This window comes from Canis lupus, chromosome 10 (assembly GCF_003254725.2).
Source record: "Canis lupus dingo isolate Sandy chromosome 10, ASM325472v2, whole genome shotgun sequence".
NCBI lineage: Eukaryota > Metazoa > Chordata > Mammalia > Carnivora > Canidae > Canis > Canis lupus.
In genome coordinates, this window is record NC_064252.1 from 28159011 (window position 1) to 28179110 (window position 20100).

The 20100-nt window shown below is 57.6% G+C and overlaps 1 protein-coding gene across 1 annotated transcript in view; it reads left to right on the plus strand.

Moving 5' to 3' along the window:
* The first annotated feature begins 3273 nt into the window (after positions 1-3273).
* Positions 3274-20100, plus strand: part of TMPRSS6 (transmembrane serine protease 6) — a 37349-nt gene continuing 20522 nt past the window's right edge. Inside the window, exons 1-7 of the mRNA XM_025460873.3 lie at positions 3274-3523; positions 10009-10205; positions 13933-14066; positions 15705-15772; positions 16292-16476; positions 16702-16743; positions 19865-20069. Coding sequence (XP_025316658.1) covers positions 10010-10205; positions 13933-14066; positions 15705-15772; positions 16292-16476; positions 16702-16743; positions 19865-20069 — 830 coding nt within the window. The 5' untranslated portion in view covers positions 3274-3523; position 10009. The remainder of the gene's footprint in view (positions 3524-10008; positions 10206-13932; positions 14067-15704; positions 15773-16291; positions 16477-16701; positions 16744-19864; positions 20070-20100) is intronic.

The following is a 20100-nucleotide window of genomic DNA, read 5'->3' on the forward strand; positions in this document are numbered from 1 at the left end:
ACATCCAACAAGATCGGTGTCCTTATAAGTAGGGGGATATTGGGCACAGAGACACAGGGAAGAGGCCCCATGAGGAGGGCGGCAGAGGCTGGAGGGATGCCTCCACCAGCCAAGAAACACCGAGGGTGGCTAGCAACACCCCAAAGGCAAGAAGAGGCGAAGAAGGAATGTTCCCTAGAGCCCCCAGAAAAAGCACAGACCTCTGACATCTGGTCTAGGCCTCCAGAGCTGTGAGAGAATGCATTTCTGACCTTTTAAGGGCCGGATGATGGTCATTCCTCGTGGCAGCCCGGGAACACGACACGCCTCCCATCAGGGGGTCAGGCCAGAGCCCCTGGGTTGTGGGACCCGGGGCACATCAGCCTTGGTCCTCCCAGAGCCTCGGTCTCCTCCTCTGCTGAGCGGAGACGGGGGCTTGTTCCTCAAGGCTGGGCCTGGGGGTCTCACTCTGACCGCCCCCCTCTGTGCCTGAGCTGCCCCCACTTTTCCACCCTGTGGCTTAAGACGTGGCACTGCCTGAAGGCCGCCCGTAAAAACGCAGGTATCTCGGCTCTGCAGCCTCTCTGGTGGGCGCCTTCCTCCGGAGGGCTGCGGGGAAGACCCGTTCCATGTCCCTTCCCCGCTTCCTGGCGCTTAGCCGGCCGTCTCCGGCCTCCCCCGGCCAGTGGACACACCACCTGATCTCTGCCTTCATCTACGCAGAACTCCCTCCGGGTGGCATTTCCCCATCTGTAAGGACATCAGGGGGACCCCTGCTCCATCACTCCGCTAGGACCTCATCTCCATAAATGATAACGCTTTTTCCAAATAGGGTCATATCCAGAGGCCCTGGTCAGGACTTCCATCTGTGAATCTGGGGCGCACATCAGCACGTCCAAGCGCCTTCCCTGTGCCCCCCGGGAAGGCAGGCAGCACCCCTCCCGCTGAGTGGAGGTCAGGGCTATGACTCGCTGGCCTGGTGGCCTCTCTCCTTGGACCCGAGCCCATCTTTAGAATGTCTTACAAGGGGTGCCTGGGTGGCTCAGCGGTTGAGCGTCTGCCTTCGGCTCGGCGTGATCCCGGGGTCCTGGGATCGAGTCCTGCATCGGGGTAGGGAGCCTGCTTCTCTTACCAGGTCACTGACAGGGGAAGGGACTAGACTCCAGCCAGGTCCTTTAACTCTCCAACCCCTGGCTAGATCCTTGTCACCTGAGTGCAGTGGGCCCACTGAGGCCTGTCCCTCCTGTCCTGCTGGCTTGAGCCCTCTCTGCCAGCCTCCCGGCCTCCAAGCCTCACTGACCACCAGGTGGCTTCTCTGCCCCTAGAGCCCGAGGGCCCAGGGTTAGGTGACAGGCAGAGAGCCTGGGAGCACTGAGGCTCTCATCCGGTCTATGTGTGGATGTGTCCCTCTGCCACCGGGAAAAGGGTGTCCTGGGCACATGTTGCCCAGTTCGCAGAGGGAAGCCTTGACTCGGGGGGCAGACTGTGCCTCCACCCACAGCTCTCTGAGCTCTTGGGGAGTTGGTGCCACCGTCCCTTGTACCCCTGCCTTCAAACACCCCCCTGAGTACTTTGCTGCCCCTCATGCCAGCCCCTCCCCTCAGGCCATGGTTGATCAATGGCCCTGTGGCCGCCAAGTACAGAGGACCTTGATTGCACAAGATCTTCTGCTTCTCACACTGTCCAGCTACTAGCCTGCCTTGCCCCGGGGCCTGGGCCACTTTGCCTTCTGAAGGACAGGATGCGGTACAGAGACAGGGCTGGGGTCTCTTCGCTCCCTGCCCCCCACCGAATCCCATTCCCCTTTGGAAAGCTTGCAGCAGCTGTGGGGGGTGTGAAGGGAGCAGGGCCAGGGAGGCGGGGAGGAGGGAGGAGGAGGGGACATCCTGGGGTGGGGGCCGTGGAGGGTGGGGCAAAGCTGGGGGCCTGGGTCCCCGGGTCCCTGCAGGCTGAGGAATAGGAGGAGTGGGGGAAGGAGCCCCCCACCCAGGTTCCCCAGCTAGCCCCACCACAGCCAGCGAGGTGCAGAGATTGTGCACCCAGTGCTTGGACACTGGATCCTGATGGACACACTCGAGAACACACACTCACACAAGCACACGTGCACACACGCATGCACGCTGGCACATGACGGGGACACACACGTTCAGCAGGCCCCTTTAGAGCCCACGAAGGAGCGCTCCTTACCCTGCAGCCATCCTCACCCTGCCTGCTCCTCGGGGCGCCTGGCAACCTGGCCCAGACACGCTGGACACACTCCTCCCCTCCACACTTACACACACCCCTTACATTTCACACTGAAACCTCACACCTCCCCTTCCACACACTCACCTCACACTCACACCCCTCCCATTCCACTCATACCTCACACCCCATACTCCTCACACACACGCACTTTGCACTCCGCACACACACATCTCACGCTCCACACTCATACATTACCCTACTTCACATTCACATACACCCTGGGACTCATATAACACAGGGTTCTGGTGAGCAGCCCCCCACAAGGGATAAACACGGACCAGCCTGTATATACCCGGGAAATCCCGGTTTATAGCACGTGCTTCAGAGCACACTCGGTGAGCCCCTCTGTGTCCACTGCAGCTCACCAGCTCACTAGCCCTGGAATGTGAGCCACACTTGTGGTTTCAGGGGTCTAGGAGCCACGTTACAATTATAAAGAGAAGCAGGTGCGTTGAATTTTAAAAATGTTTTTATTTAATCCAATACAGCCCAACTGTGCTGTCTCAACATAGCATCGATGTGAAATATTCTTGTCGAGGTAGTTTACATTCTTTGTGTGCACCAAGTTTTTGAAACCTGGTGTGCATCTTACCCATGAAGCACATCCTCAGGCCAGACTGGCTGCATCCCAGGGGCCCAAAAGCCACGCGTGACCAGTGGCCACCAAGATGGAGAGCACAGCTCTAGAGAATCATGCAGTAATTCAAACAATTTCCAGCTGAACAGAAAATAATATCAAACCCCATCCCCACCCCACTTTCTCCTTTTCTGTCTCTGGACCACGTGGGCCCAGCCTCCCCTTCTCTCTGCACTGGCCCCTCCGGCCTCAGCAGTCTAGGTAAGGAGACCCGTGTGAGCCCCCGCCCCACCGCCTGGGCCCCTCTGCGCAGCCCCCCATCTTCAGCCATCCCCGCCTCGTGCTCTAAGGGACCAGGGGCTGTAACCAGGCAGGAACATCACCAGGCAACAGGCCTCAGGGGAGAGCTCAGATCTCCCGCACCTGCCTGCCAGGCTCTGGGGTGCCCACGGGGCGGGCCGGGGCGGGGCGGGCACTGCCTGGCTCCTGCCTCCGGCCTGTTTACCTGTGCTCAGTCACAGTGCCGACCTGAACCCGGCAGAAGGCCCATGGAGCCTGGGGCCACAGGCCACAGGGGACAAGGGCCAGACACCCTGGCCATGGCTCTGGGCCATTGATCCAGCCCAGGCTGGCTGGGTGGGGGTGGGGAGACCTTGGCCCGGACAAACAGAGGCTCTGTGGCCTGCGTGCAGGCCCGGCACCCACCTGCCACTCCCAAAGGTAAGCGGGGGCCTCCGGAGCAGGGGCCCAGGAACCAAGAATGACCTGGTGTCAGTGTCCCTTCTGAGAGCCAGGCCTGACTCGCTGGGGCTCAAGCCATCTGCCCCGCTCTGAGGCCAGGTCTACGGGGCCTCATCGGCCAGACAGTGACTGGGTAAGCGGGAGGCCAGGGGTCCAATCCCTAGAGCTGGGGTTGAGGCAGGACAGGGTGGAGTGAGGCCAGGCTCAGGGACGGTACAGGGGCAGTGGAGGGGCTGCAGGTTTTGGGTGCTGGGGGCCTGGGCAAAGGTGGGGTTGGTGGACTCTGGAGCAGGGACTGAGTGGACGAGAGGCCCAGTTTGCCAGGCTGAGCACCCTACCCTCACTCTGCAAGACTGGACATGCCCTCCTCCTTACCCACACACTTACCTGGGCTCCCTGATGTGGGAGACAGGCCCAGTGTCTCACACTGCAAAGTAGTCTCACCCTTAGTGCCCAGGCTCAGAGTTGAATGCAGTTGGCTCTGCGTGTGTGTGTGTGTGTGTGTGTGTGCATGCTCGTGCACATGCACACATGTGAAGTGTGAGCAATGCACCCATGAGTTTGTGTGTCACGACAGATGTGTATGTACCTCAGTGTGTACACTGTGTATGAGTTTATAACGGATTTGTGTTTGTGGAAGGGATTTCCATGCACAAACCCCCACTCCTGGGCACACACAAACTGCTTGTAGTAGGGATCTGCTCTAGGCCCGAGGAGGTGCCTCCCATGGCCCAACATCAGATTTCTGGTTCTTTTCCTCCCTGTTCTGTCCTGCCTTGGATGAGTGATTTTGGTAAATCATTTTAGTTCTCTGTACCTCTTTTCCCCAGCCATTAAATAGAGATAACAAAGCAAACATCCCAGGCTCCTGGAGGCTGAAAGAGATTGTGGTTTGTGGGATTGTCCAGAGAAGAGCTTATGGGCAGGAGGAGGCCCGGCCCTGCAGCCCCCCATGAGCTCAGCTTCCAGTGGGCAGACTGAGGACACCCCAGTGGTCGGAAAGCAGGAGGAGCAGGTGCCAGGTGCTCAGGTCAGAGAAGAAGCTTCAGGCCCTGTGTCGGTTGGGGTCAGATCCAGCCTCTTTCCAGGGGCTCCCCATTAGGGGGCAGAGAATGCCCCCAAGGTGAACTGTGCAATGATGGGGGTGGCCCAGGATGCCTCAAGAGAGGCAGCTGCCCCACCTGGGGCACTCTGGGAGAGCTGCCAGGAAGTGGTGGGAGCTGTGCTGAGGTGTGCAGGGGTCAGCTGGGAGCTGGCCAAGTCAGAGGAGGGATACAAAGCCAGAAGGAAGAATGCGTGGGAAAGCCAGGTGACAAGTAAGCATTTTCAGGGCTCAAGAAACAATCTGTGTGATGCTCTTCATGCAGAGCGAGCGAAGAGCCCTTGATCTAAGTTTTCTACCATCTTCATTATTGATAGAATTGATAACCAGCAAGTCCAATGTCACTAGGGTGCAGAAGGGAAAAGAGGGAGCCAGGAGAAAGAAGGCAGGACAGGCTGGCCAGGCCACGCGTGCCCGCAGCACACTCCAGCTCCAGCTGTTGGAAAGGAGCGGGGATCCTAGCGTTCACTGACTCGGCAACAATTATCAAGTGCCGAGCTCTGCTGTCGGGACAGGGCACACGGCAGAGAGCAGCATCCCACCCCTGCTCTGGAGCAGCTTACAGCCAGAGAGGAGACAGACAAAGGACACATGAGCATATCATGCCATTTGGGCCATGGGAAGTGCTCTGAAGAAATCTGAGCAAAGAAAAAGGATGGAACGGAGCAGGCAGTGGGGCAAACTGAAGGGAAAGCGTTCCTGGCCGGGGGAACAGCAAGCTCAATGGTCCTGGGGTGGCCTGTACTTGATATTTTGAAGGGAGTGGCTGCAGTGGAGGGTGGGAGAGGACAGAAAGACCAGGACTATGTCACATAGGCCCTTGTGGGCTGGCATCTGGGCTTTGGGCTCTGTTCTGGACAGATGAGAGCCGTGGGAGGCCCACGAGCAGGGAACACGGTGGGAAGTCCAGTCTGGCAGTGGTGTGGGAATTTGCTAGGGAGGGTGACCAGATGGCTGGCTACTGCAGGGGTCAAGGTGACAGATGATACTGACCTGGATGATGGTGGGAGCCATGGAGGTGCCAGGAAGGGGTTGGGTTCTGGGGGTGGTTGGAAGTAGAGCCACAGACCTTTCTGATGGACTAGATCCTGAAAATAATGGGGGTGGGGGGAGAGGTCAGCTGGGAGCTGGCCCAGTCAGAGGAGGGCAGTCTAACAGTAAAAGACAAGAGCAGTGGGTCACCTTCACAGCTGTCAGTTGTCACAATTGTCTATCTCCTGCTGGGCTCTCAGCCCCAAAAGGATGAGAGTGAGGTCTCTTATTCATGTGAGCCCCCCCGCCACCCTGCTCCATGGCCGTAGCAGAGCCTGGCACCAAGCAGTTACCTGACAAAAATGGGATGGGTTAGTAACCGAACCCAGGCCTCCATAGACAGGCAAGGGATGTAAGCCTCAGCTCCTAGCCCCCCAAGTCCCGTGTCCTGGAGACAACAAGGTGTAGGAGAGAACACTGCACCAGGAGCCTGGAGAGAGGGAGGCCCTAGCCATTCATTCTTTCATTCCTGTAGCAGAGCCTGTCCTGGGTCCAATGGGAAAGCAGGGGTGAATAAGACACAGACCTGTCCTTCCTGTGGGGGAGAGACATGGAGCCAAAAGCCAGGCATACTAGGGGCGCCTGGGTGGCTCAGTCGGTTGAGGGTCTGACTCTTGGTTTCAGCTCGGGTGGTGATTTCAGGATCATGAGACTGAGACCCACTTCGGGCTCCACACTCGGTGAGGAGTCTGCTTGAGATTCTTTCTCTCTCTCTCTGCCCCCACTCCCCATGCTCTCGCTCTTTCCCAAATAAATAAATAAATATTTAAAGAGTGCGTGTGCGTGTGTGTGTGTGTGTGTGCGCGCACATACACACACAAGCCAGGCATACTGTTGATCTGACCAAGGGCTGCCCAGGAGAGGAGGCCCTTACTACTCAGGGCCTGGGGGCCTATCACTGGGCAGTGGCCTTGCACAGGGCCTTTGGGGAATCCCTGTGGTCTTCAGGCAGAGGGTGTGGCTGCACGAAGATGTGGTTTGTAGGCCTGCCGGGTGATGTGCATGATGGAAGTTAGGGCTACAGGAGAGGGTGGGCAGCAGACTGGCCATGGAGGGTCTTGGGGTCCAGAGGTGGCTATTAGCCATGAGGGGATTCTGAGCAGGTGGATGGCTGGACATGAAGAGGGTGTGCTGTCTGGAGACACTGTGAGGACATGGCGTGGAGTAGAGGGGAGACAGGGAGCCCAGGGGGGAGTCGGCCCTGGGGGTCCAGGTGGGAGGTTCCTGACTCGGCAACAATTATCCCCCGCCAACTTGGACTGTATCTAATCTTGGGTCTTTACACAGTGGCCTTTCTTTCTTTCTTTCTTTCTTTCTTTCTTTCTTTCTTTCTTTCTTTCTTTCTTTCTTTCTTTCCTCTTTTTAAAGATTTTATTTATTTAGTCATCAGAGACAGAGAGAGAGGCAGGGACACAGGCAGAGGGAGAAGCAGGCTCCCTGCGGGGAGCCCAATGTGGGACTCGATCCCAGGACCCTGGGATCATGCCCTGAGCCAAAGGCAGATGCTCAACCGTTGAGCCACCCAGGTGGCCCTACACAGTGGCTGTCCTAAAAATGAGCTCCTAATACGCTCACAGTCCTCCCAGACGGGTGTGAAGGAGCTGAAATCCATGGAGTGAAGGCCTGGCCTGGGGAGTGGGGAGAAGAAGAGAGGGGAGGCCTACTGAACACCCTACCCTGGACTCTGCTCCCCTTGGTGCCTTCTCTAATAGACCTATGACCTTCTCTGAGCCTCGTTTTCCCTGCCAGTACTCTGATCACGTGTGAGGGGGTAGAGCATAGGGGTCAGGACAGTACTCTGGAGACACACCGCTTGGCTTTGCAGCCTGGTTCTGCTGCTAACCCAGTGTGAGACCTTGGCCAAGCCACTCAGCCTCTGTGCCTCCACTTTCTCATCTGTAGAATGGGGATAATAAGAGAACCTACTTCCCTCTCTGAGGGCGAACATGAGACAGTGTGTATAAAACCGTTGAAGTAAATGTCCACTATTGTCACCTCTGTGCCCCAAGTCCCCCTGGCTCTGCAAGTCATCATGAAATAGCTCCTTAGCTATTCATGATCCAGACTCAAGAGGAAACCAGGGATGTGGCCACCTCTGGCAGAAGGGGTAGACCTGGGCTGAGAGAGGGCAAGGAGCTGGCCTGTCACCTGGGCTCCCCCGGATCCAGCGCTGCTCAGCTTGTCAGGACAGCCAGGTTCTCGCCAGGGATGCTGTGGACACTTTGGGCAGCGGGCAGGGCTGTGCCAACCATTGCAGGATATGTACCATCCTTGGTTGTGGCCCCAGGAGAGCCAGCAGGACCTGGCCCATATGTACTGATGCCCTCTGGTTAAGGGTGGATGGGGTCTCAGCACAGCTGAGAAGCTGAGAATTGCCAGCAGTCCCTCCTCCCTTGCACTGGGTGGGGACACTGTGAGGGTCACTGTGACTGGTTGCCAGACACTCTTACCTGGGAACCGTGCTAAGAGGAGTGACAGGGAGCAGGGAAGCAGGGAGGAGGGCCAGGAGGCCCCTTGAATCCAGGTGGGAGGTCTCTGAGCTCCACTGAGGAGCCCCATTTTCAGAAAACCCATGACAGCCCAAAGGAAACCCCTACCACCACCCACATATCTGGGGGTATATTTTTATTTTTTAAAAAATATTTTGTTTATGTATTTATTTGACAGAGAGTGCACAAGCAGGGGGAGCGGCAGGCAGGCAGAGGGAGAGGGAGAAGCAGTCTCCCCCGCTGAGCAGGGAGCCCGACATGGGGCTCGATCCCAGGACCCTGAGATCATGATCTGAACAGAAGGCAGACACTGAACCGACTGAGCCCCCAGGTGTCCCTGGGGATGCATTTTTAAAGCCACCGTGGCATTTATGGATGTAGTAAGAGGAAACCTCTCGGTGGCCTAGAATCCTCGCTCTGCTGGTGGGTGGGTGGCTGGAGGGCATTCTCTGTCCTGTGGGAAAACCTGCCTGAGAACCCGAGTAACTCTCAGAGGTTTCCTTGGGGGGCAGAGGGTGGTTCCTGAAAATACAGCCGTAGACCGGGGGCACTGAGAGGGCAGAGCTCAGTTACTATTAAATCATAATTTGTTCATTAACAGCTCATTTCAGAGGAAGCAGCCCAGGGTGGTGGGAGGAGCAGGGAGTCCGACGCCTGGGCTTGACCCATGCTGTCGTCTGTGGGTCAAGCTCAGGTGTCAAGCCATTGCCTCCAGTGACCCTGGGCCAGTGGCTTAGCCTCCCAGGCTTCGGTTTTTTCATCTGTACAATGAGGCTGATGGTGAGTGACAGGTATTCAAATCACATAGGGAACACGAGGTTAGGAAAACCTTGGGCTGAACTGTGGCTAAAACACCCTGGGTCTCAGTTTCCTCATCTGTCCAATGGGTACAGAACCTCGAACGGTGTTTGGAGGTTTGAGTGAGATAATACACATCAGGTGTCCACTCAGAGTGGGCCTGAGGGAGAAGAGTGCACGGGGACCACGAGCCCCGCGTCCCTGGGTGAACAGGAGATTAAATGAAATGTGTCCCATTGAGGCTCAATGAATGTGAGTCGGTGCCTCTGTCCCGAAGAGACCTTTGGTGAAGTGAGGAGATAAGAGGTATGGGAGCCCTGGAAGGACAGGTCCCTGGCCCAGCAGGGCACTGGCTCAGGGGCTTCCAGGGAGGGTTCAAGTGAGTGGAAGGCATCAGGATTTCGGGGAGTGTGCTGTGGAGAAGCTAGAGGAAGGAGAAGCACCCGAGTGGAAGGAAAGCTAGAGGCACCACGAGCTGGCTTACAGAAGTTGTGTGCTCTGGTTGTGGATGTCATCTCGGGGAGCCTGGGGCACCTCAGGCACCGAAACCTCCATCTGTCCTCTGATCACAGAGGGGCTGGTACGGCTGCAGGGGCGGGGGCTCCAGAGCCACATGGAGTCCGGCTCTGCTGCTCGCCCTCGGGAGCGGGCCCCTCTGAGATTTGTTTCCTACTCTACGAGCTGACTCGGTGTCCTCTCTCAATCGCTGCTTCCTGCAGCTATGGTCTTCCTCATCCAAAAGGTGGGGGCGGTGTGGGGGGTGCCCGGGCGGCTCAGTGGTTGAATATCGGCCTTCAGCTCAGGGCATGATCCCGGGGTCCTGGGATCGAGTCCCGCATCGGGCTCCCCACAGGGAGCCTGCTTCTCCCTCTGCCTGTGTCTCTGCCTCTCTCTGTGTCTCTCATGAATAAATAAATAACATCTTTAAAAAGCAAAATACAAAAGGCGGGGATGCTGTCTCACTTCTGTGCACCATTGGTCTTTGGCAAAAGCCCCCCTGCAGATGCCAGGCCGTGGCCAACCCTGATCTGCTTCTCCACCAGGATGCCCATGGCCGAGGCCCCCCAAGCGGCCGGCGGACAGGGCGACGGAGGTGACGGTGAGGAAGCAGAGCCGGAGGGGATGTTCAAGGCCACCGAAATTTCCAAGAGAAAAGTTCGGGACTACCTCCGCCTGGTGCCCCTGTGGCTGGCCCTGGTCGTGCTAGCTTCGGTGGGGGTCCTGCTCTGGTATTTCCTAGGTAAGCGGTGGGCCCTCCTGGGAGAGGCCCCTGGGGGCGACCTGGGAGGCTGTGGGGGCTGCAGCAGGACAGAACGCATTTCCAGGCTCAGCGGTGCCTGGCAACACCCTTCCTTCCGTCCCGTGAGATGGGAGAGCTACCTCACCTGTGTTCTAGTCCCGGGGCTCAGGCCAAGTGCAAGTTCCTTGCTGGAGCCAAGTGCCCCCAGCTCCCAGCAGCTGGGGAAGAAGAGCTCTCACAGCACCCTGGTCTTGTGAACCAACAAGCAGAAGGAGTGTGAACATTGCCTTCATTTGCCTGAAGCCCTCCTGGGCTGCCCCTGGGCTCGGAGCCAGTTGGCTCAGTGGGAGAAGGCCCAGTGCGCCGGTGGTGCCTGGCACGAGTTAGTGCCTCTGCTCACTTGAGCCCAACTTGAGAACTTTTCCAGGGTGGGGACCACGGCTCTGTCACCTCTGGGTCTCCAGGGCCCAGCATGAGTGGGGAGAAAAGGGAGGGAGACGCAGGACTCAGGTACCCAGGGGGTGTCCTTGCACAGAGCTGGTTTTCACACCCCGGTGCGGGCACGCATGCACGCGGGCAATTCAGCACACGGTGCAAGGGGATGGAGAGTGTCCAGAGCAGGCAGCCCGGGGCTCCTCCTGAAGCCTGGCTTCCCACTCTGGTATCACAGCCCTCACCTCGTCCCCTGGCTCCAGGAGTGAATCACCCCTCAGGGAGTGGGTGCTCCAATGGGGCTGAGGGGACCCAGGGGAGGAGCACTCCAAAGCCTCTGCTAGGGGGAAGCCAACTCCTGCGCCCCCAAAGGGATTAGGTTAAAGGCGGCACTTCGGGGAGCTGTGTGAAGGGCTCCTCCCGCCCAGGCTCAGGCTGTGCTGCGGGTACTGGGTGCAGGGCAAAGAGATGCGTCTGGAAGGGGAGAGACAAGGGGCCTATCCTACGGGGGCCGGAGAAGCCCGAAGTGAGGAGCCAATGACTGGTTAGTGGCAGTCTGACTCAGAAAGGGGTCCTGGAGAGGAGAGGTGGGGGTGGCGGCTGGCTCCCCATGCGGGCGGGCCCCGGGCCTAGGGTGACCTCTGCTTGTGGTGCGAGCCCTTGGTACTGCCCAGTTATGTGCCTCACAGTTTCCCTCCTGCTCTCCTGGCTGACAGTTCGTGCTTTCTTCCCAGACCTGCCCTCTCCACACCCACACCCACACCCACACCCACACCCACACCCACACCCCCCCCCACCCACACACATACACACACACACACTTTGCCTCTGGCTTCAATGAGCAAATGGAACCACTCGGAAGAGAAGCCCCATGGATGCTGGCCGCATGCCTTTCCAGATGCACCCATGGGACCTGCCCTCCTGCCCGACCCCTGGATGAACCCTCGCCCTGCCCCTCCCAAAGGCAGCCATCCTTCAGAGCCTGGGGTCCCGCACTGGGGCCGGGCTCCGCGACCCATCCCTGTACAAGCATGCTCCTTGCTCCCACACCAAACCCCCGCTGGTGCCCCTCATGTCTCTGCTCCTCTTTGTGGCCAACTCCTAGAAAGAGCTGTCTGCAGTTCTGCACTCCCGGCCTCTCTCGCACCCTTTCCCATCTGGCTCCCCGCCCCCACCCTCTCCAAGGATGCCAATCCTCAGGTTGCTAAATCCAACGGCCAGTCCCCAGTCCTCCTTGCGTCTCACCCATTGGCAGCATGTGACCAGACATCTCACTCCCTCCTCCTTGAAACCCTTTCCTTCCTTGGCTTCCAGGGTGGCTGTCACTTCTTTCCCCCCAGCTCGTGGCTGCAGCTTCTCCTCCCTGACTGTGACCTGCTCCACCTACTTCTTTCAGGGTCACATCTAGCTGGCTTTCAATGTCGCTGACACCCTGATGACCTCGAATGTGCATGTCCAGCTTGGGTCCCTCTGTGAGCTCCACTCTGTCGCTGGGGCCCGCTCTCTCCGCCGGGATGTCTAAGGGCACCTCAGGCCCCACTGTCCAGCCTGCAGCTCTCCCTCGTTCCCTCCAGACCCACCCCTCTCCATCCCCATCGGTGGCCATTCCATCCTTCCAATTGTTCCCCCTTACTCCTCTCTTTTACACCCCAGCCCCAATTTGCCAGCAAACCTGGTCATCTCTAACTCCAGACTATATCCTGCCTCCCATCACGTACTTCTCACCACCTCCACCGCGCAGCCTGGTCCAGGTTCCGTTGTCCCTCACCTGGCCACTGGACAGGTCATTGTATGACTGTAGGAGCCTCCTGCAAGTCTCCCTCCTTTTGCCCTTGCTTCCATAGAGCCTGTTCTCTGCACGATAGCAGAAGGATCATTTTAGAAAGGTCCCTAACCTCTCTGCTTAAACCTCCCATGGCTCCCACCTCACCCACAGTAAAGCCAAAGTCCCCTATAGTCAGCAAGACTCCGTGGCTATCCTCTCCCCCATGTCATCTCTTCCTACTTTCCTCTCCTTCATTCTTTGTTGCTTCTCAAATACACCAGATGAGCTCCTGCCTCAGAGCCTTTGCACTTGCCGGTGCCTCTGCCTAGACGGCTCTTCCCATAGACTGACATCCACATGACTGATGTAACCACCGTCTTCCCTGGCGTCCGTGTTGCAGCCCGCCTCCCTGACTTTCACAGCACCCGCACCTCTAATTTTTTGTTTGCTCTTCTTGTTAATTGTCTGACTCAGTCAACTACAAGCTCTTAAGGGCAAGGCTTTATCCTTTATTATTTTATTCATGGTTACACTGATGTATTCCTGAGTGCTTTAGGTCGGTTCCTAACACAGTAGGTCCTCAAGTAGCACTTGTGGGATGACTGCATAAACGAATGAATAGGAGCATAAGCCCGGGGCTATGAATCTAGTCTCCTCATATCAGCCAAAACGGTCTTTACAAAGTGGAAATCTGATGACATCATCCCTGACTTCAAACCCTTCGTGGTTTCCTTTGTGCATCGGTAAAGACCCAAATCCTGCCCTGCTGAGGTCCCAGCCTCTCTTGTAGCCTCTCCCCTTACCTGATTGCTCCAGCCAAAGAGGTTCTAGCTCAGTCTTTACCATGATCCCTCTGCCTCAGGCCCTTTGCATTTGCTGTTCCCTTTGCCCTGAAGGTACTTCCCTCCCTCCTCTCTTTGCAGCTGATGCTCCAACTCTCCTATCCCGGAGGGGGGCGGGGGGACGGTGGGGAGGGGGGGTGTCACCCTGGCCCAGGGCCAATTTCTTTGTGATGTGTCTTCAGTTGTACCTTGGGCATCCCGTTGAAGTCACTCCTCCCAGATGGACCCTGTGTGCCCTGAGGGGTGATGCTTGGAGTAATGCCCGTCTTCCCCGCCACCGGCAGCTCCGCAGGGGGAGACGCAGCGGTCTAGGTTTACTAGCGTACCCCCACAGGAGGTGTGGCCAGGCCGCCCTGGGGAATGGAAGGGTGCACAGAGGTGCTATCCCACAAACTTGACCTTCGAGGCCGTGTGGGTCTCCCAGCTTTCGTGTCCTCTGTATCCTGGACTGATTATTGCATCAGCCTCTGCCTGGGAGCCTTCAGGACACCATCCGTCTATGGGCCTCCTTCCTCGCTGTCACCAAATACATGGGGTGACATGACGACAATGACAGCGATGATGACAGTGGTGGTGCCTCGGAGCCCACGATGCTGGAGGCTGAGCCGGGGGTTTGGGTGGCAGGAGAAGGCGTGGGGGAGACAGGAGCTCCCCTGTGGGTTGACCCTGTCGGTTTCATCCTGGGCAGGGTACAAGGCGGAGGTCACCGTCAGCCAGGTGTACTCAGGCAGCGTGCGCGTGCTCAACCGCCACTTCTCCCAGGACCTCGCCCGCCGGGAGTCCAGTGCCTTCCGCAGCGAAACTGCCAAAGCCCAGAAGATGGTAGGGAAGGACCGCGGGGATTGGAGGGGATGGATGGGGCGGGGGGCGTGGGAAGGGCCCTGATCACACCAAGCCGGTTGGTCAGTCCCTTCAGAGCACGCACTGGGAGCAGAGCCCCATTCCAGGCACGGCGGAGAGGGACGTGGGACAGGGTGGTGGGACAGTCAGTGGGCTCTGGGTCCAATACACGTGGATTAATCCTGATTGTGCCCCTTACAGCATAAGCAGGGGGGTGTGGGGGAGAGACAGGGCAGTGCAGGGACCCTGTCAGGACCCACCCCCAGCTCCTCCCGACCCCAGCAGTGGTTTCCTGCCCTGGGGATGGCCTCTGGTCTCCAGCACCTTCCACCCTCTGGCTGTGGGTCTGCACCCCGCCCAGTAGGGTAGACCAGAAGCGCAGAGGGGTCGCTATTCCTAGGAACCACCCCTGGGTGGCTTAATACCCTGGCTCCCTCGGCCTTGGTGCGGGGACAGTCCTGAAGATGCCCCACCATCGCCCAGGGCTCCGTGTTGGCCTCTGCCTCCGCGCCCGCAGCCCTGCCGCCCCTTCACAGCCGCCTTGGCGGTGCCGCTGCTAGCCCGCCTGCCTCACCCCCGCCAGAGCTCTCCAGAATCCACCCCGAACAAACCACTCTCCCACGGCCTCATCTCAGGACTTGCTTTTGGGGGACCCGCCCAGGGCTCTCTTCCCTCCTCTATAAGGTGGATGAAAGTGGTGCCTGCCCAGAGGGTTGTGGGGTGCCGGTTTCTGCCCCATGCAAAGCGCTTTGCAGGCATACAGTCCTGCTGCCCCTCCTGTCCTCAGCACCGGCCTGGAGCAGGTGCCCAAACTGCCCGGCCCAGCTCCCGTGGCTGCTGGCTGGGGGTGGGGAACAGACTCCAGAGCCTAGTGGGGCTTTCCAGAGCTCAGGGCGACTTTTTTTTTTCTTTTTCTTTTTTTTTTTTAAGATTTTATTTATTTATTCATGAGAGACACAGAGAGGGGGAGAGGCAGAGACACAGGCAGAGGGAGAAGCAGGCTCCATGCAGGGAGCCTGATGTGGGACTCGATCCCGGGTGTGGGATCACACCCTGGGCTGAAGGCAGATGCTCAACTGTTGAGCCACCGAGGTGTCCCCTTTTTTTTCTAATATTACACAAATTTTTTCCCAATTTAAAAATTTAAATTCAATTAATTAACATAGTGTATTGTTAGTTTCAGGGGCAGAGGTCAGTGATTTGTCAATCCTACAGAATACCCAGTGCTCATCCCATCACGTGCCCTCCCTTAATGCCTGTCACCCAGTTACCCTGTCCCCCCACCCCCCTTCCCCTACAGCAGGCCCCTGTTTGTCTCCTATGGTTAAGAGAAGGGTGACTTGAGCAGAGGGAGAGAAGCCGTTGGTGGTGTGGTGTAGGCCAGAGCTGGTGGAGGGGGCAGTGCTGGGGGGCAAGGCCTAGGTCGACGGGGAAGGGAAGGTATTGGGGGTGAGGTTTGTTTTCCTGCATGGCTACCGCTTCCGGAGGGATAGGGACAAGCCTCTCTACCCGGTAGGTTCCTCCTCCTGCAGGGCTGCAGGGAGGAGCAAAGGGCACCCCAAGGGAAGAAGGGGGTTTCTGCAGAGGGTCACAGCGGGCTCTTGTATCCCCTCCTTTTAGCTCAAGGAGCTCATCGCCAGCACCCGCCTGGGTACTTACTACAACTCCAGCTCGGTCTACTCCTTCGGGTGAGTCACCCTGGCCCCCCAGCTGGCCCTCACTAGAACCTTAGACTCAAAGAATAGGAGGGGATGCTAGAGGCTTCAGATGCAATGGCCTTTTTTAAAATGGTGAAACTGAGGCATGGAAGGGCAACTCGGCTGCCTGTGTGTGACCTCTCTTTGCTGAGCTTGGTTTCCTCACCTGTAGAATGGGCGCAAGGATGGGGTAGTGGCCACAGCGTGCTTGAGCCTGGAGCGTATTGGGTGAGGCCATGGTTGGAGTGGGAGCAGGGGTGACCCAGCTGTGCCACACATATCTGTCTCCGGTCGGTGGCATACCCCTAACCGCCTGTGCTTCGGTCCCTGCCCGTGACATGGGGAGGTAGAGAACACCTGGGGGGTGTTAGGAGGCTTCCAGGTGAAGGTGGCAGCAGTGCCTGGGAGGTAGTAAGCGGGCCGTACTTGTGGTGTCTCCCCAGAGCAGAGGGGAGGGCAGGGCCACGAGTTCGGGCCCCCTCCCACCCCTCTCACGTCTGTCTGCCTTAGAGAGGGGCCTCTCACCTGCTTCTTCTGGTTCATCCTCCAAATCCCCGAGCACCGCCGGCCGATGCTGAGTCCTGAGGTGGTGCGGGCACTGCTGGTGGAGGAGCTGCTGTCCACGGCCAACAGCTCGGCCCCCGCCCCCTACAGGGCCGAGTACGAGGTGGACCCCGAGGGCCTGGTGATCCTGGGTCAGTACCAGGGAGGGGGACGCGGGATAGTCTGGCCCGGGTGCTGCAGGCCCCCTGCCAGGGCTGGGTGCTCTCAGGGGCCGGGCCTTGAGGGGTCAGTGCTCAGGGTAAACCTCAGTCAGGCTGGCTCAAATGGCCTCTTCGATTTTTATTTTCATGTTTTTATTTTGTTTTCTTTATTTACTTTTGGTCTTGTTTATTTGTTTGTTCCTTTCCTTTTAACAGAAGCCAGCGTGAAAGACATAGTTGCCCTGAATGCCACGCTGGGTATGCTCTTTGGTTTCTCCTCTCCACTTCCTTTTGAGTTGCTGTTTTGCTTGGCTTGGTCAAGTGTCTTTTGGGGCTTTTGGGGGGTACAGGGAGCAGTGACCCCAAGGGACCCAGGGGATGCCATGGCAGACTTGGTGATGAGTCCTGAGCAGGTGGGGGGGGGGTGGAGGGATGTGAGGGGAGGGGAGGTATATCACGTGCATGTGTGTGTGCACGTGTGCGCCTATTGCCCGTGTGGGGTGTGAGAGTGAGTAGCACGTTTAGGTGCACATAAATGTGACTCTGCTTTTTTTTATTCCTGAACACAATTAGCTCACAAGCTAGTTTCCACTGATGGTAGAAAATCATCTTGCCAGGCCGAAGTGTATCGGTCCCTTTGCCTGTAAACTTGGTCTTTTGGAGATACTCCTGTCACATTCAGGGATATTCCCTTCACATGTTCCTTCCCCTTCTTCACCAGGCTCATCTGCCCCTCCTCCTACCCCACACCCTTGCCTTATAACCAGAGTCACCTGGCTTCTCTCCCAGAGGTTCCAGGGCTTCCTCCTGAACCCTGGGAAGCAAAGTACCAGCAGGGCTACCGTGCTGCTGCTCAGTGCCAGGGAGCACTGTCTACATTGTAGTTGTGGGACTGGAGACTCCTTAGTTGTGCAGTGCACCACTTGTGCTACTGTACCCTGTCATCCTGAGCCCTTGATTTCTCAGATTCTTCTTATACTACCTAGAGCTTCTACCCAGAGCTGAGGCCAGGCTGAGGGCATCGGCTACCTCGCAGTGAGGGAGGCAGAATTTGAATCCTTGTTATGCCCTCTCTTATCTTCTGGCTGGTCAAATCCTTACTTCCTTGGTGGATGGAGGCGATGAGGTCAAAGTACAATTTTCAAATAGCTGAAATTCTCAAGCAAAACTGTAGTGAGCACACACCAAAGATTTAACTTATTTTTTTCCTTTTTTAAAAAGATTTTATTTATTTATTCATGAGAGACAGAGAGAGAGGCAGAGACACAGGCAGAGGGAGAAGCAGGCTCCCTAAGGGGAGCCCGATATAGGACTCGATCCCGGGACTCTGGGATCATGACCTGAGCCAAAGGCAGACGCTCAACTGCTCAGCCACCCAGGCATCCCTTCCTTTTTTAAAATTTAAATTCAACTTGCCAATATATAGTATAACACTTATTATTGAGGAAGCCAGTAGAATAGGAGGGTGAGAAGCTGATCTATCTATCTGTCTACCTACCTACCATCTGTCATCTGATGCTGCACTGGTGCCCACATCGTCCTGACTGTTGGTCTGAGATGGGCCTTTTGGCTGCCCTTGCCTCTGCTGGCTGCCCGTTCGTCCCCAAGTTTCTGGCAGTTGCTTTGTACTTATCTTCACGTGGTTCGGTGTCCAGTCTAGAGTCCCTGCCCTCCAGGAGCACAGCGTCCAATGTGAGGGGGGGGGTGACAGTTCAAATCCTTTATACAGGCCTTGTGAGCTTTTCCCCCATGCCAGCCCCCATACCTGCTCTGGGGACACAAGATGACCGTGTCCTCACCCCTGCCCTCAGAGGAGCTCTGAGCCCATGAGAGAGACAGACAAATAAACAGCATCTCAAAACACCAAGTGCCAGAGCTAGAATAGAGCTCCCAGGGGCAGCGGAGAAGGGGAATTATGCTGCTCCGGGGATGGAGGTGGACACCAGGGGCCACAATCCAAAGCAGAGGAAGGGACCTGCCTCTAGGGGGAAGGAAAAGTTTCTCCTGACTGTGGGAGGTGGGCGGAGGGGGGGTGTCCTGGCTGCCTTCATGGGGGCCAGGGGGCAGACTCAGGCATGCGACGGGGGTAGGAATCTGTCAGATGGAGAAGAGGAAGAGGCTCTCCAGGCAGAGGGAACAGCATGAGCAAAGGCCAGGGGAGGAGAAGGCACCAGGCGTGTTCACATACTTTCTCCCAGTGACCAGAGATAACAGGTCACCAGAGATCTTTCTGATTATCAGCAGAGACTGACCAGCACATACCTCTCTGCTTAATTAGCCTAAAAATAAATAAATAAATAAATAAATAAATAAATAAATAAATAAATAGAATGGCAAAAGTGAAGCATCAACTTGGAGCAAAATTTAAAGACTAGAAATGATCAACAACAGCTGAGCAGCTTTCCTAGTTGATGGCTCAGGAGGTGCGGCTGAGCGTGGGTGCCGCTGGAGAAGGAGGCGTGAAGGGAGGGGTGAGGGCAGGCCCACGAGACTGGCTCTATCTGAGCCTCAAGGGGGGCCAGCCGAAGGGTGACAGGTCTCAGCGCTTGCTTCCCAGCTCCACCCCCTGCCTCTCCCCACACCTACCTAGAGAGCAGTCACTCCGGGCACTGAGCACCTACTTAGAGTGAGGTTCTATGCTGGGCACACAAGCATGCGTCATCCCCAAGCATGTGACCCCCTGCGAGGCTGGCTTCATGGCCCTCGTTCTCCAAGGCCCAGGGAAGGATGCGGTGAGCCTGGGTCTGTCTGGCCCAGGTCTGTAAACAGGGACAATCACAGCAACAAGGGGCACCTGGGTGGCTCAGTGGTTGAGCCCAGCCTCCTCAGAAGTGTCTGTGACACAAGTCCGGCCACGTCCCAGCTCTACCTAACACTCCGTGGCCGCGGGAGAAAGCACCTCCTCTCCTGGGCGTGATCTGGGCCCTGGCTCCCTTCTGCAGCTTGCTCTCTGGCCTCAAACTCCACCCTGGCCCCCGGCCCTTTGCTCACACTGCGACCCTGCACCCCACCCCCTAGGTCTTCCCTGCCCTACCGCCAGGCTTGGGGTCCTCGCTGCCTGAGCTAAGCTACTACCGCTGGGCTCTGTATCTGTCCTCGCTGTTCTTGGCACTCCCAGGCAGCGACTGGACCTTTCTCTGGCCCTCCTCTGGCATAGAGAACTCAGTGAGTGCTGAATGAATGAATGAATGAATGAATGATTGAGGAGACGAGAAGGAACCCAGCAGGACATGGAGGGATGGGACATAGCACATCTGGGCTGATCCCCATCCAGCTGCTCTCCCTGCACCACCCCCACGCAGGTGAGCACCAGCTGGCCCCCCGGGTCTCTCCTCCTGGCTAACAGGGGTCAGGGGGCCTGTCCCTCTCCCTCCTCCAGGCTGCTACCGCTACAGCTACGTGGGCCAGGGCCAGGTCCTCCGGCTGAAGGGGCCCGATCACCTGGCCTCCAGCTGCCTGTGGCACCTACAGGGCCCCAAGGATCTCATGCTCAAACTCCGGCTCGAGTGGACGCTGGCCGAGTGCCGGGACCGACTGGCCATGTACGACGTGGCTGGACCCCTGGAGAGGAGGCTCATCACCTCGTGAGTCCCGGGAAGGTGGGAGGGAAGAGGC